Below are 14649 nucleotides of genomic sequence, written 5' to 3' on the forward strand. Positions count from 1 at the left end.
GTTCTTGTGTTCTTGCTGCTCAAAATGTGGTTCTGGAGCCAGAAGCTTTAGTATCTGGGGCTTTTTAGGAATGTGTCCTGACAGGCCCTGTCCCACATCTACTGGGATGATTTATATACACATTAAAATTTGAGAAGCACTGTCTTTATTATACATGTATCTCAAGGAGTAACAGAATTAAATGAACAGCAGGGAGACAAGAATCAGACTTACAGAACGATCCCACTCCTCTCAGAATACCTCTTAGCTTCATTGTTGGTTTTGGTTTTGCAGGCCATGAGAATTTCAAAACAGGTCATCAGAAATAAGGAGAAAGAAAAGCTACATGCTGTTAATGCTGAAGAAAGCAGTGTCCTCCAGGAAAGGTGGCTGTCAGACGAATGCAGGAATGCAGTCGTGAGCTTTTTATCCAGAAGAGCAAAACTGTGATGACTATTACAGTGAAGCTCAGCACGTCAAAGGAAAGGATGTGCAGTTCTTCTTGATTTCTAGTATTTGAGCTAAATAAGCCTCACTGTGCCTTTCTTCCACGCTAAAAGATCTCTTACGATTATTATATTTCACTGGAGCACTAATGAAAACAAATTATGTAAAAAGCTTTAAGAATTTACATGGGTTTTTGATAATAGGGGTCTTACGTCTTTCGACATGAATCGTTGTTGCCAGGAACACTGAAACATTGTGCCTGGGCCCCTGCTTTGAAAAGCATTCTCAGCATTGCAAGCTGAAGTCGTGTCTTTGAACACCACTCAGCACTCTGCCGTCCGCAAAGTCTGAGTGACTCAGTAGGCCCAAACACTGACAGCCTCTGGGTTACCCACTGGAGATCTTCAGCAGGTTGCATGTTCTTTTCCAGCCATCTAGCAAGGGAGCAAATGGAAGTAGCATTACTAGAACATAAATAGGTGTCTTGGTTTCATTTTTTTTCTGTAAGTAATAAAAGGACATGATAGGAGAGTCAGAATGCTTGTAAGTTTCTGTTTTGATTGCTTCCATATGTATCAATTAAACAAGGAGAGGGTGTAATTTCAATGACTACCAAACTGACACAGAATATTTTCCTTCTTCCTTTTTATTTAACTTTTCCTTTAAGCATCGTCATTCAGGTAGCCAACCCACTGAGCCTCTAACTTTTTAGTTTTTTTTTTATTCCAGTAATCTTAATCCAAAATGTTCAGTTTTATAGAAAATATGTGAATAGTAATAAAATTAATGTTTATTGAGCACTGTTTGTTACTAGTGCTTAATGCCCATAATCATACCGTATCCTCAAAAAACAATGCCAAAAATTACAAGTGAGGAAGGTCCTGTTGCTGCTCTGCAAGTGGGGGTCCAGAGGCCTAGAGCTTTAAGCCGCTTTCCCAGAGAAAGTGTTGGGGGGTTCCAGCTCCCCTGTCCCCGGGAGCAGTGACTGCCCATCTCTCCCACTAATCGCAAATAAAATCTCTGGCCAGAATACAAAAACAATTACTTGAGGATGCTGAAATTAAACAAAAGTAGATGGGTTGTGTTAGGGTGTCAAAATACAGAGAAGTGACTGTACAGGGATGAGTTTCTCAGATTGTGAAAAGTAGGGAAACAGTTGCTGGGATCTCTCTCCTCAGCCTGTGACTTGTACCTTTAAGGCAGACCCCTGTGCAGTGGTGGCCATGATGTGGCTGGCTAAAGAAAATTTGAGGTAAAGAAAAGGTCTAAACAGGAGAAATCCCCTAGGGAATAAGGAGTGTGGGTAGGGGGGGAATCACAGAGAGAAATGTTCCTCTAATTTTGTGCATGAGCCCATACACACCTCAGGTTCATGAGTGGGAAAGATTCAGACCAACAAAATCAAGTCTTTAAGTACTAAACTTGGATTTTTACCACCACCCCAAAATATCAGTTTGTAATCTGAACCTAACCAGACTTACTAAAAAACAGCAACATTCTTCACAGGTAATTTCAACAGGACCCCGAGACCATGCACCATAATATTCCCAATGTCTATGATACAATCCTAAATTACCTGACATACAAAAGACTGAAAATATGAACACTTTCAGATGAGAGTGATCTTGAGATGACCTAGTGGAGAAAAACACATTTGAAATTATATGAATTCTCAGCAGAGAAACACAAACTGCAAATGAGATCCAAATAAAAAACTGAAAATCTGAAATTTAAAAATCTGGAGGGACTCACTAGCCTACCCTAATGACACAGTAGTGGAGTCAGTGAGCCTAGAAGACAAGCCAGTGGGAATTAAGCAATATGAAGAATGGAGAGAAGAAAATACTGGGAAAAGATGAATAAACAGTGACATCAGGTTGGCAACTAGGAAGTTACAGGTCCCCATTCCCCATAGGAACATAAACAACTACAGAAACCAGTCAAACATCTACAGCAAATGAGTGTGCAGTCAAGAAAAAATGACACTAAAACAAGGTAAGACAGGAAATTTTGTAGTGTTTTTATTTACCCGTACCCCACTCAATCCCCTGCATGGTGTGGTAGGAGGCATTAGCCTAGTTCCCAGCTCTCTTCCCTGGGAAGCAGAGTAGAATTTGTTTGCAACATTCTGCCCTGTTTGTTAGCTGCCTGAGGGACTGGTTGCTGTCTTGCCTGACTCACAGTTTAGGCAGGGAACATTGAAGAGTTTGGATCTCAGGCTAGAAGCCATGGAAGGCAGTAGCGGGCATTGAAATACATTAATTAAGATTATAGCTGATTGCAGACCCATGGATATGGAGGAAGATTGCAAGCAGAGGAATACAGTAGAACATTTAAGGCCCTGAGAAGAAGCTGGCCTGAGACTGTTTGGGAAATTAAAAGAAGCCAGCACAAATTTAAAAAACAGTAAACAAAAATAAAACATACACAGAGGCCCAGAGAAGAAGCATGCTCCAAGAAGATGTGAGAAGGCCTGGCTGATCTCAGGACTCACAGGCCCACTAACTAGAGAAGATTTTATAACACCAGTATGCAAACATGAGAGAATCCTGTTTTCAAATGCTCAGTTTCAACAAAAAGCTTTAAGGCATGCAAAGAAACAGGGAAACATGTCCCATTCAAAGCAACAAAATCTCCAGAAACAGTCCCTGAAGAAACACAGGCATCAGACTTAACAAGACAAAACAATTCAAATATGATCAAAAGAACTAAAGGAAAACATGGACAAAGAGTTAAAGGAAATAAGGAAACCATCACATGAACAAAATAAGAATAACAACAAAGATTATTTTTTTAAACATTCTGGAGCTGAAATTACAATAAATGAATGGAAAAATTCACTAGAGGGGCTCAACAGCAGATTCAAATGGGGAGAAAAAAGAATCAGCAAACTTACAGAGATGATTTGAAATTATCAAGTTTTAGGAACAAAAAACAAAAAGAATGAAATAAAGCCTAAGAGACTTATATAGGGACCCCATCAAGCAGACCTATATATACTCAATACGAGTCCCAGGAAGAGGAGGAGAGAAAAAAGAGATCAAGCAATTATTTGAAGAAATAATGACTGAAAACTTACAAATTTGAGGAAAGATATGGATTTACAAATCCAAGAAGTCCAATGAACTATAAGTAGGATAAACACAGAGACCTATACTGAGACACATTATAATCACACCTGTCAAAGACAAAAGAGTGAGAAAGCAGCAAGAGAAAAGCTACTCATCAAATACAAGATATTCCCCAATAAGGTAATAGCAGATTTCTCGGCTGAAAACTTGCAGACCAGAAGGCAGTTGGATGACATATTTAAAATGCTGAAAGAAAAAATGTCAACTGATAATTCTATATCTGGTAAAACTGTCCTTCAAAAATGAGGGAGAAATTTAAAGCATTCCTATACAAAAGTAGAGGAGTTCATTACCACTATGAGAAATGTTAAAGGGAGCAAGTTGAAAGGATACTAGATAGTAACTCAAAGCCACATGGAAATATAAAGTTCTCCAATAAAGGTAAATACATACACAAATATAAAAGTAATAATATTGTAATTTTGGTTTGTAACTCCACTTTTTATTTTGTATAGGAGTTAAAAGAAATACATAAGATACAATTATAAATCTGTGTCGATAGGTATGCAATCTATGGAGATGTCACTTGTGGAAGGGCATCACTCTAAAGGAGTAGTTTTTGTATGCAAGTTAAGTTGGTAACGATTTAAGGTTGTCTTTAGCATGTTATATGTAATCCCCATGGTAACCACAAAGGAAATATTCATAGAAAATTCACAAAAGGAAATGAGAAGGGGATCAAAATGTGCACTACAAAAAAAAATCAACACAAAGGAGGAGAGAAAAAAAGAAATCAAGCAATTATTTGAAGAAATAATAACATCATCTACTCCTGTGTCCAGGAGTTTTCTCCCAGTGAGGACTCCTTCCCAATGCTTGGAGTGTGTGAAAATGGGCCCATCATGTGCTTTTGTACAAAGCCAGGCAGTTTATATTTTTTAGACAAAGAGACGATAAATCTGAGGAATTGACAGGACACGTTTTTGTAGAAGGAAATGTGAGTCTTAATGGAGGAAATAAGGGACAAAAAAAGATATAAGACATACAGAAAACAAAATGGCAAAAGTGCTTCCCTATCAGTAATTTACTTAAATATAAAGATTAAACTCAAAAAACACAAATTGACAGAATGGGTTAAAAAAAAATCAATCCAGGATTCAACTATATACTGCCTACAAGAGTCTCACTTTAGATCTAGGGACATCTATAGATTAAAAGTGAAAGTATGAAAAAGATATCCCATGAAAATAGCAACAAAAACAGAGTAGGGACAGCTCTGCTAATACCTGACAAAACAGATTCAAAAACTGTTAAAAGAGATAAGGACATACTATAATGATAAAAGGGCCAATACAACAAGAAGATACAACAATTATAAATGTTTACATATCAAATATTAGAGCTCCAATATATATGTAAGCAAACATTGGCAGATTGAAGGGAGAAATAGCTCTACAGTAATAGGAGGAGACTTGAATACCCCACTTTGATCAGTAGTTAGAAAATGAGACTGGATCAATAAGGAAATAGAGGATTTGAACAACACTATAGACCAACTAGGCCTAACAGAAATATACAGAACACTCCCCACAACTACATCAGAATACATTATTTTTCTCAAGTGCACATGGAACATTCTCCAGGAGAGATTATGTTTAGATCACAAAACAAGTCTTAGTAAATTTAAATGATTGAAATCATACAAAATACCTATTTTAATCACAACAGAATGAAACTACAAATCAACAGAAGGAAAACTAGAAAATCCACAAATTAAGTGGAAGTTAAACAATATAGTTTTAAACAACCAACAGATCAAAGAAGAAACCACAAGAAAATAAGAATATATCTTGAGACTAATGAAAACAGCATGCCAAACACCAAAACATACCAAGTGATAAAAAAAAAAAACCACTTCAGAGTATATACCCGAAAGAGTTGAAAGCAGTGATTCAAACAGCTATTTGAAGAGCTGCATTATTTATGATAAACAAAGGTGGAAACAACCTAACATCCATTGACAGATGAGTGCATAAACAAAATGCAGTGTACTCCTGTAGGCCTGGGAGCAAGTAACATCATCTACTCCTGTGTCCAGGAGTTTTCTCCCAATGAGGACTACTTCCCAATGCTTGGAGTGTGTGAAAATGGGCCCATGTGCTTTTGTACAGAGCCAGGCAGTTTGGTAGAAGGAAGGCAGTTTATATTTTTTAGACAAAGAGACTATAAATGTGAGAAATTGACAGGACACTTTTTTGTAGAAGGAAATGTGGGTAAATATGTGTTGTTTTTTATGTTCCAAAAATCTAGCTATATTTTCAGAAACTAAACTAGAATGTAAAGTAAGATAAATTAGCTCACTTGAAGACACTATGGCCTAAAATTGAGGGGTATAAACTTCCTATGGTTGTGTAACTTTTTCTTTTTTAATAGGCCTCCAAAGTAGGTCAAATAATTTTAGCTTGAGTAATTAGGGATCATCGCTTAAAATAACTTCTACCCTGAATTGACAAAACTTCAGTGCTTTGCATTGCCCAAGAAAATACCATGGCTCTAATCTTTCATAACACATCTCTGTCTTCCTTGAATATGGATTTTTAAATCAAATTATGCTACTGAGGACACTAAAAACAAACTGGACAAGAGAATTATTTCCTTCAGGCAGTGACCCGGGGGAGGTTCCAGGACAGGCACATTCCTGAGCTGCAATTCTCTTCTTGTGTGTATTACCTTCAAAGCAGAGGACTCTGTCTTTATAACAAATTATACATTCTTCCTTTGTCACCCTAGCAACATTTTTTTAATACCTACTATGTGTAAAATGTAGGAATCATTTATCAGATATTGTACAGCAATGCATGCAGCAATACTAAAGAAACAAATACAGGAACACCACCTGCCTGGCATAGTCAGAGAAGGAAGTGTACCAACAAAGATAAGTTACCAAGGAACCAAAGTTTATAACTTTGAATGCCAGAATCCAACCAATTCTACATCCCCACCACCTCCTGGCACAAGAGTCCATATGGGAGCCAGAGACGATTCAAGTCAGATGACATCACCTCTCTTTTTAAGAACGTGCAACAGGCTCCCATTTCTGCCACTATAAAATCAGACAGCCTGGGGATAAAGACAAGGTTCCACCATTCATATATATGGTACCCTAGGCCCCTAGTCATGCTAGGGGTGACCTCGTGCCTCCTGACTCATCCAGCTGTATGGCTGGGTCTTCCAGAATCCTACTCCAGCCCATCTACATCTCTGCTCGCTGACCTGGAATTGCAATGGGCCATGGGGAGCCCACACACCTGCTCCTGTCTCCATGAGTTTTCCCAGTGAGGGTTCCTCCAGACCTGGGGGGTGTGAAAATGGGCTCACATGCTTTTACAGAGCAGTGCTTGTTCCCATATTCACCATGTTTCTCAAAGACCACATTAAGTCATTTTTTTAGCTAAGACATAAAAAGGTTTGTGTATATCTCTAAATATGTCTGCATAAAGCAAAAAATAGACACCTACCTGACAACTATGGTTGACATTGGAGGCTCTTTTATGTTTTTATTCCATAAGTGGCATTTCTTCCACCCATAACTTGCATTGTTGATGACTTTTCTTTTCCCCAGGAGCATACTACTTGGTTTTGGGGTCAAATTAACCTCCCTTGGAAACTCATGTCTTGCTAAGATCCTTTCTAAGCCAGAGAGTTCAGAATTCTCACCTAGTAATAGAATAAGCATTAATGCAATTCAGTGTTCCTTCCCATCTTTGCAGAACACAAATAATATGGCATTCATTTGAGAAGGAATATTTATGCCACTTAATAATTGTTATATAGCCGTGCCATTCCTTCATTGCAAAAATATTACTGAGCAACATTTAGCCTGGTCCTAGACATCTAATAGATGCACAGCCAACGAATGAATGAATGAACAAATAGATGTGCTAGTAATACCACAAATACTATGCATGATTCTCAAGCTAATGGCAAGTTACTGTACAGTTATTTTTATCTTCAGTGATATTAACCACACTCTGAATTCACTTCACTCCCACTGACCCCTAACCAAATTGACCACCCATGATGAGACAAAGGGATGTATCAGGACGTAATTCAATACACTGCCGCCTGCATCAAAACAGTTTTGCTTAATGAAAAAGGAAGGAAGTGCTGGGAAGGGAATATTTTCCTCTACCCTGCAAGATTCTTATAGCTCGACTAATAATTAAATTGGCATGAGACAGATCAACAGGAGAAAAAAACGGAAGTTTAATTAGGTACACACAGAGGTCCAATAATGAAATTGAGACCTAAAGACAATGACCAAGCCAGGCAGTGTTTATATTTTTTAGACACAGAGAAAATAAACCCATGAGGAATTGACAGGACAAAAAAGCAAAGCAAAACAAAAAACCTTATGCTGGGAGCTTCAGTTAGTAAAGAATTTTAAACAGAATTTGGGCTGGGGTAATAAATTAGTAAACAAGGTTTGTTTACAGCCTCCTCAACTCTGAACTCCCTGTCTCTGGTGATAAGGATGTTTCTCTACTTCCTGTACAGGGAGGGCACCTTTCACACAGACTGATCCCCGGCTTTCTGGAGACAAAGTGGAATCAAGAGTATTCTCTTTGCACTGGCTGTTTCTTAAGTAACTTTTAATTCAAAATAATATGCCAAAGCAGCACATTTGGAAGCATCCAGCCCTTGGCCCCTGGAAGGAAGGAAGGAAGGGAAGGAAGAAAGGAGGCAGGAAGAAAAGGGAGTCAGCTGAACCACACAGTGTGTTTAGGAACATGGTTTGGCTTTGGGGTCATGAGATGAACCGAAAGGCAGTTTGCAGTCTACACTGTGTGGAGCTCTGCAGTCCATGCGGGTGTATTAGAAACTAAGAGAGCTATTATAACGCAGGAAGAGACGCTGAGCCTCAGAGAGATTCGGGGTGACCCTGCACAGGAATTGATCAGAACTCATCCGTTCTGTTATTTCTCAGACTGAATTACTGATGGTCCCTTCCAGACAGGGTAATTGGCACAGACCCCAAAGAACCAAGAATTGGCTCAAGGGACTTAAAGCTTAGTAATCTAAGTGATATATAATGACTTGATGAAAAGAACAATCCATAGAGGCCTGAAAACCACTTCAAGTGAGTCAAGGCCAGAACGGGTATCCGGGCTCCTGCCTAGAGGTGTGAGGCCTGCCCAGCTTCCCCTTCGCCCTTAGCAGCAGCTTCTTGGCTCACTGATCACAAGCTGGGGCTCCTGGAAACTCTCCCAGGCACACCTGGACAGGAGCAGTCATCACGTATGGTTTGCTTTGCTTGTCAGACTCTGAAAGCTAAATTTAATATTCAACTGAATTAATTAACCCAATTTAAGTATTTGGTGGCATCCAGTTTTAAAAATCTCTTTTTTGCCTCAAATTATATTTGTCTTATTGTATACACATATTTTAATACTGTAAACTGCCTCAGATCCTTTTTGTAAACAATGGGATAATATAGAGAGAATAACATTTAACATAAATTATCAATTATCATATTCTCCAGTATGAATAATTATATTTAGTACTGCACACCAAAAATGAAATAAAAACTCAGAACTCTCTTTAAATATTTAGTTGGGTCTGACAGCCAGCCTTATTTGAAATTAAAGCAGAGTTCCTGGTTGTGAAAGTGCAATAAGCATAGGGAGGCCTCAGGAAATTACTGGAAGTTAAACCAACATTGATAATAAATCTATGGGTGAGATTTTGGAGATATTGGACTGTAAGCTGTTTGAATTTTTTTAACTCCTTATTTTAATGTGTGGAGTACAAAACTTGTTTGATGGATGGATGGACAGATGGAACAAATAGATGGATGAATTAATAATGACAATACAAATCAGCATAGGTAAGGTATGTAAACCAGTATACAAGCCACTGTGTACACGTGTGCATGCGTGCATGCGTTCATGTTGTGTGTGTGTGTGTGTGTGTGTGTGTATGTGTGTGTGTGCATCAGAAACAGTGCAAACAGGTAACTTAAAACTGCAGTCTTTATGGTGATTTGTTACTTCTGCATCTCATGACTGTTTTCTTTAACGTGTGTACAAAAGCCATGGGTTTGGTGGCCATCAGTGGCCTGCCAGCATGTGACTAGCACACAGGCCACTTCTAGAGTCACCCAGCTGGTCTCCCAGGCCCGCTCTCATCTTCCACTGGGGAAACCACTCTTCCTGCCCACCCACCTCTCTCTGGGCCATCCCCCACTGTCCAGTTAGGCAACCTCCCAAAGCATCTGGAGGGAAAACTGTGAATTATCCAAAAGAGCTATCTTCCTAGGCAATAAAAACAGCAAACAAAAGCTCTAACCTTCCTCCCAATTCCTACTTTTTGGTCTGGTGCCAGTCGTTTAGGAAACTGTTATGGAGAATGTACTAAACATCGTAACACCAGTACAGATGAGCTATCAGGACCGCCCCTCACATTGCTGTCCTGGGGGTGGAATGAGGGGAGGAAGAGGGTAGAGTCTGTGATGTTTTGGAGACAATTATCTGGAAAGCAGTATTTCTAAATACTAGAGTAAAAGGTATCCTCATTGCTCAGTTTTAGGTGTTTCTTTGACTTAACTTCCTATTATTTAAAATACAAAAGAAAAACCTGGGTTTTTAGCTATAAATTATCAGTTCTTTTTCCTTCTTTCTTCTTACAGCGGCTCTGGGTAGCAAATACAGTCAAATACAGGCAAAACTCCACCGCAGATGCAAAGGTGGCTTGGAGGTGGACGTGGTATGGATTAGGTCAGATGAAATTTCTACAGGAAGGAAGGCTTTAGACACAGTGGCAGTGAGACATCGGTATCCATTATCAATTCATAATCCAGGGGATGAAAGTGTGAGAAATAGGGTCATTGTCTCAGGGTGCGCCTTCAAGGCAATGGAGGCAAGTATCTCCTCAATGACTGGATTCTGCCTTAGGCCCAGGTCCGTCAAGCATAGAGTTGGGACTCAGAGGACACATTTCTTCTCCCGAATGCTGTTCACCTCAGCTAACTCATGCTTTTCTTTTAATTGGCTTCCAACTGTAGCAAAACATTCCCTTAACACTGGGCAGCAGTTTACAGGCAGGAACACTACTAGTTGCTGCCAGTGTATCACTGTCTATTCATGCCTATGTTGGGAGGCTAAGGGAACAAAAGTTCAATCTGCATATAGTTGGAATATCACCAGAAAACCAAAACTCACTTCTCTACCTTCACATAAATACTACATTTCCAATTTTAACACTGAATTTTAATTACAGAACTACGTGAGAAGATTTCCACTGGAATCAAGTCAACTTAATGAAGCATACGTACTCAAGGGGAAAGCGTTTCTTCCTCTGACCTCTATCCTTTCTCCAGCCCCAGACCTCAATTTCGTACGTCTCCTGCCACAACTCTTTTGTACACATTTACATACATATTTGTACATACAATTATACAGTCTTCTTTGGGCATAAATGGAATCATGGTTTCTTAGTTTGCAGCTAGTTGGTTAAAATTCTATGTTTTTTGTAGATATTTTAATGTCAACTTTCCTCTTATTAATATTGCACGGTATGGATGTATCAGTTTACTTAATCATCCTGCTATCGAATGGCATTAGGCTATTAGCATTTTTTCACTGGTATAAACAATACTTCAACACACACCCTGTTTCATGCATCAGTGGTTGCAGACGTATTTCTCTAGGATACTGGTTAGAAGTGGAATTGCTAAATTGAAGGACATGTGCTATGTAATGGGATGCTGAAAAAATGAACTTTTTTTTGTTTCCTTGGTTTTGTCCTGAGGCCACACTGGAGAAATCCAGTAGGTGCTAGATACCCCGCTGTGTGCCACATATCTATCTGTATTTTAAAAAGCTGAAAATTCTTTAAGGCACGTGAAGTTGTCTTTAGGCAGAGTTGTTAAGCACTCTGTTCTATAGCATCTCCCCTCCCCCTGGCAATTGAGGCTGGGCTGTGTCCCCTGATGCTGATGCGTTAGTTTCCTGGGGCTGCCGTCACACAGTATTACAATCTTAAAGCGACTCATTGATTGTCTCACAGTTCTGGAGGCTAGAAATCCAAAACCAAGGTGTCGTCAGGGCCATAGTCACTCTGAAACCTCTAGAAGAGAATCCTTCCTTGCCTTTCCCTTGTTTCTAGTATTTTCTGGCACTCTTTGGTGTTCTTTGACTTAGAGATGCATCACTCCAATCTCTGCCTCTGTTGTCACATGACCATCTTACTATGTGTCTGTCCTTTAAGGACTAGTCACACTGGATTAAGAACCCACCCCACTCCAATATGACCACATCCTAACTTAATTGCATCTGCACCTTTGTAAAGACTCTCCAAATGAGGTCATGTCTTAGGGTACTGGGAGTTAGGACTTTGACATATTTTGGGGGGGGACACAATTCATCTCCTAAGACCTTGAGAACTAATGGTAAGTGGCTAGAGCCACAGCTGTCTGTGGCCACAGAGAAACACAGTCAGAGTTGGAAGCCAGTTGTACTTTGACCAACAGAGTCAAGATATGGAGGACAGGGGTTCAAAGTTTCTACAAGCCATATGTGAAGCTTCTGGAAAGTAACTGGTTGCTTGACAATCAAGTTGCTTGAATAGGACCTCAAGGGGGCCTCTGTCAAAGGGGAGGCATTCTGGGTTGACATAGGATGGAAATGGATCATACAAAAGCTGGGGAAGGGGTGGGGATGGAGGAAGGAAATGGCAGCAGGATGCTGTCATGTGACAGCCTCTAGCAATAAATGTGAAATCCACAATAGGAGGAAGGAGTAGTAAGGAAACAGAGCAAAGGAGTCAACTTCAGAGCCTGACCTTCAATATGGAAGCTCTCTCACTGATCTTAAAATAAAATATAAAGCTGAAATTGTAAGTTTAGTGGTATTTCCCATTTAGTCCCCTTTCCATCTTTCCGCAGATAATGCTATGCCTAAAGAAAGAGTGACAGACCTATCTGGGTTCATAAAAGACTACTTAAGTAAAAGGGCATTTCAGAAGTGATGGTGAAGTCAGTGCACAGGTAAATTCTACAGCGAGCTCTGAGGACATGAGCCCTACAGCATAATCAGTACAATGGGGCCATGCTTCTCAAAGACTGACCACATCTGCAATGGAAAGGAGAGCTCTTTGGGCTAGAACAAGAGGCATTTTGTACCAGGATTAAGCAAGTTCCCACCCTCCCTCTACGCACATTTTGTTTTGTCCTCTTCACTCTTGTAGGTGTGAAATGTCTCCATCAGATGATTTGGAAGCAGTTTGTGAAGGTTAGATAGAGTCTCAAAGGTGTGACGCAGAACTTCAGGATGGTTGTAGTTTTGGGGGTTTTACACTGCTCAAGGAATGGGAGTTTCCATACAGTTTGATGTTTCTGGCTGTTCCCATGATGACCCATTGAGTCACAGAGAAGAATTAATAGAGTATTTGAAGGGTGGAGTCCCTTGCAACTGTTCTTTCTCCAAGCTTCCCTCATCTCCAGGAAGATAGCATAGAATCTATTTTCTGCTCTTATTGCTTAGCATTCTGAGAGTCACAATTTCTGCTCTTAATGCTCAGCATTCTGAGAATCACAATGGCTCAGATCTTAGACTGGAACCCTGAGTCCTCATCCTGCATCTTCAAACCAGAAGAAATCATAAATAAACCTCTCAAAAATACCCTACCAGGTCATATGGGGATTTTAGGCAGAAACTCCAGTCTCCTGTCTGGACACAGACAATGTCTGAAGAAAGCTGAGAGCTTTCCTAAAGGGAACAGGGGAAGCTGGTGCACAGACATCCAGGGCCACTCTCCCATCTGGCACTTAGTAGGGGCTGTGCACCCACGTGTACATAACTAAGGCTCCACAGACCTACCAGGTCCTGAGGGGGAGTGGTTACATCACACAGTCCTCCAGCAGAACGGAGGGAGGAGCTTCATCAGCCAAAACTGAGGAAACGTCCACATTAACACAGGTAAGGTCTCAAGATAATTTCTCTTATCCAAACTAACACTGAGGAAACAAAGTGAACAGATAAAAATGCTCAACTCTAGCTTTACTGGAAGAAGCCATTCTTCATTGCGGACAAAAGCAGAGGGGCAGAAGTAGTAAATAATCTTAAAACCATCGTGCTTTATAGCACAGTCCTGAACAAGATAGAAGCTGCCAAGAACTACTCCCGGGTTTGGGGCGGTAATGCAAATAATGAAATGTGTTACAGCTACTCAGCCTCAGGGCGCTCCATCAGCGGGGCCACGTGGGTCATAATTGCTGTCCGTGTGCTGGCTGGGTCACCCTGCGAAGTGGCGATAAACAGGGAAAGACATGTGAGCCAAGCATGCCACAGAGAAAGCTGGTGGCGTTGGCCAGCATTTTACCACACTTTAAACCCGTGGCCAAAACTATAAATACATCATGATTGCATCATGTAATACATTAGCACCCAGAACAGGAGATATAAAATTCCACTTCTTAATTTTCAACTTGCAAACTTAAAACTAAAGCTTTAAAAAGCAAACAAAAAAGGTATACTTTAAATTCAAATACACTTAAATATATTTGATATTTTATTCTGTGATATTTCATCTATTCTAGGAAAATAGAACTAACCAGAACCACTTGAATATAATGTGATTCCCATCATTTCCTCGGTGTTTTTGGAGACAGAAGGGAACTGGTGAAGGCGAAAGGGTAAAATACTCTGATGACCAGGGGCTCCTTTCTTCCAAGCAAACTAAACGTATTGCTCTAAATCCTCATTTACATCAATAAGAAGGAACAAAACCTCTTTTAAGCCATTCAACAGGGCCAAGGAAGTAATTAAACGGATTCTTTACACTCTGTGTAAATTGACCCATATGTTTTTAAGCGTTGCTCTAAAAAGCAACTGATGGGGTGTTTCTAGCTATGTAAAGTTTACTAACCTTCTATGTGAACTTTATTAACCTTGGCTGAAATCAGAAGTAGGCAGCAATTATTACATTTTATTTTTTTTAAGTAAACTAGCTGATGGATGAGTGTTTTTTGCAATGGGTAAAACTTCTTCAAGGAATCAATCCCATTCATTTTCTCCAAGTGTGGTGTGGTGGGAAGACCACTCAGGATGGGTGTAAACAGTCAGGAATGGAGGCTGGCAACACCCTGTACTGA

The 14649-nt window shown here is 39.9% G+C and overlaps 2 protein-coding genes across 3 annotated transcripts in view; one reads left to right on the plus strand and one right to left on the minus strand.

Moving 5' to 3' along the window:
- The window catches only part of ECI2 (enoyl-CoA delta isomerase 2), a 39609-nt gene extending 38385 nt beyond the window's left edge, over positions 1-1224 (plus strand). For both annotated transcript variants that reach the window (XM_057494287.1, XM_057494289.1), the window contains one exon: positions 274-1224. In XM_057494287.1, coding sequence (XP_057350270.1) covers positions 274-429 — 156 coding nt within the window. In that variant the 3' untranslated portion in view covers positions 430-1224. The remainder of the gene's footprint in view (positions 1-273) is intronic.
- Positions 590-7900, minus strand: LOC130681365 (testis expressed protein 56-like). The gene is given in 3 exon segments (XM_057494291.1): positions 590-751; positions 754-860; positions 7016-7900. Coding segments are annotated over 3 exon segments (477 nt in total). The 5' UTR covers positions 7234-7900; the 3' UTR covers positions 590-599.
- Positions 7901-14649: the final 6749 nt, after the last annotated feature.

This window comes from Manis pentadactyla, chromosome 16, assembly GCF_030020395.1.
Source record: "Manis pentadactyla isolate mManPen7 chromosome 16, mManPen7.hap1, whole genome shotgun sequence".
Classification (NCBI taxonomy): domain Eukaryota; kingdom Metazoa; phylum Chordata; class Mammalia; order Pholidota; family Manidae; genus Manis; species Manis pentadactyla.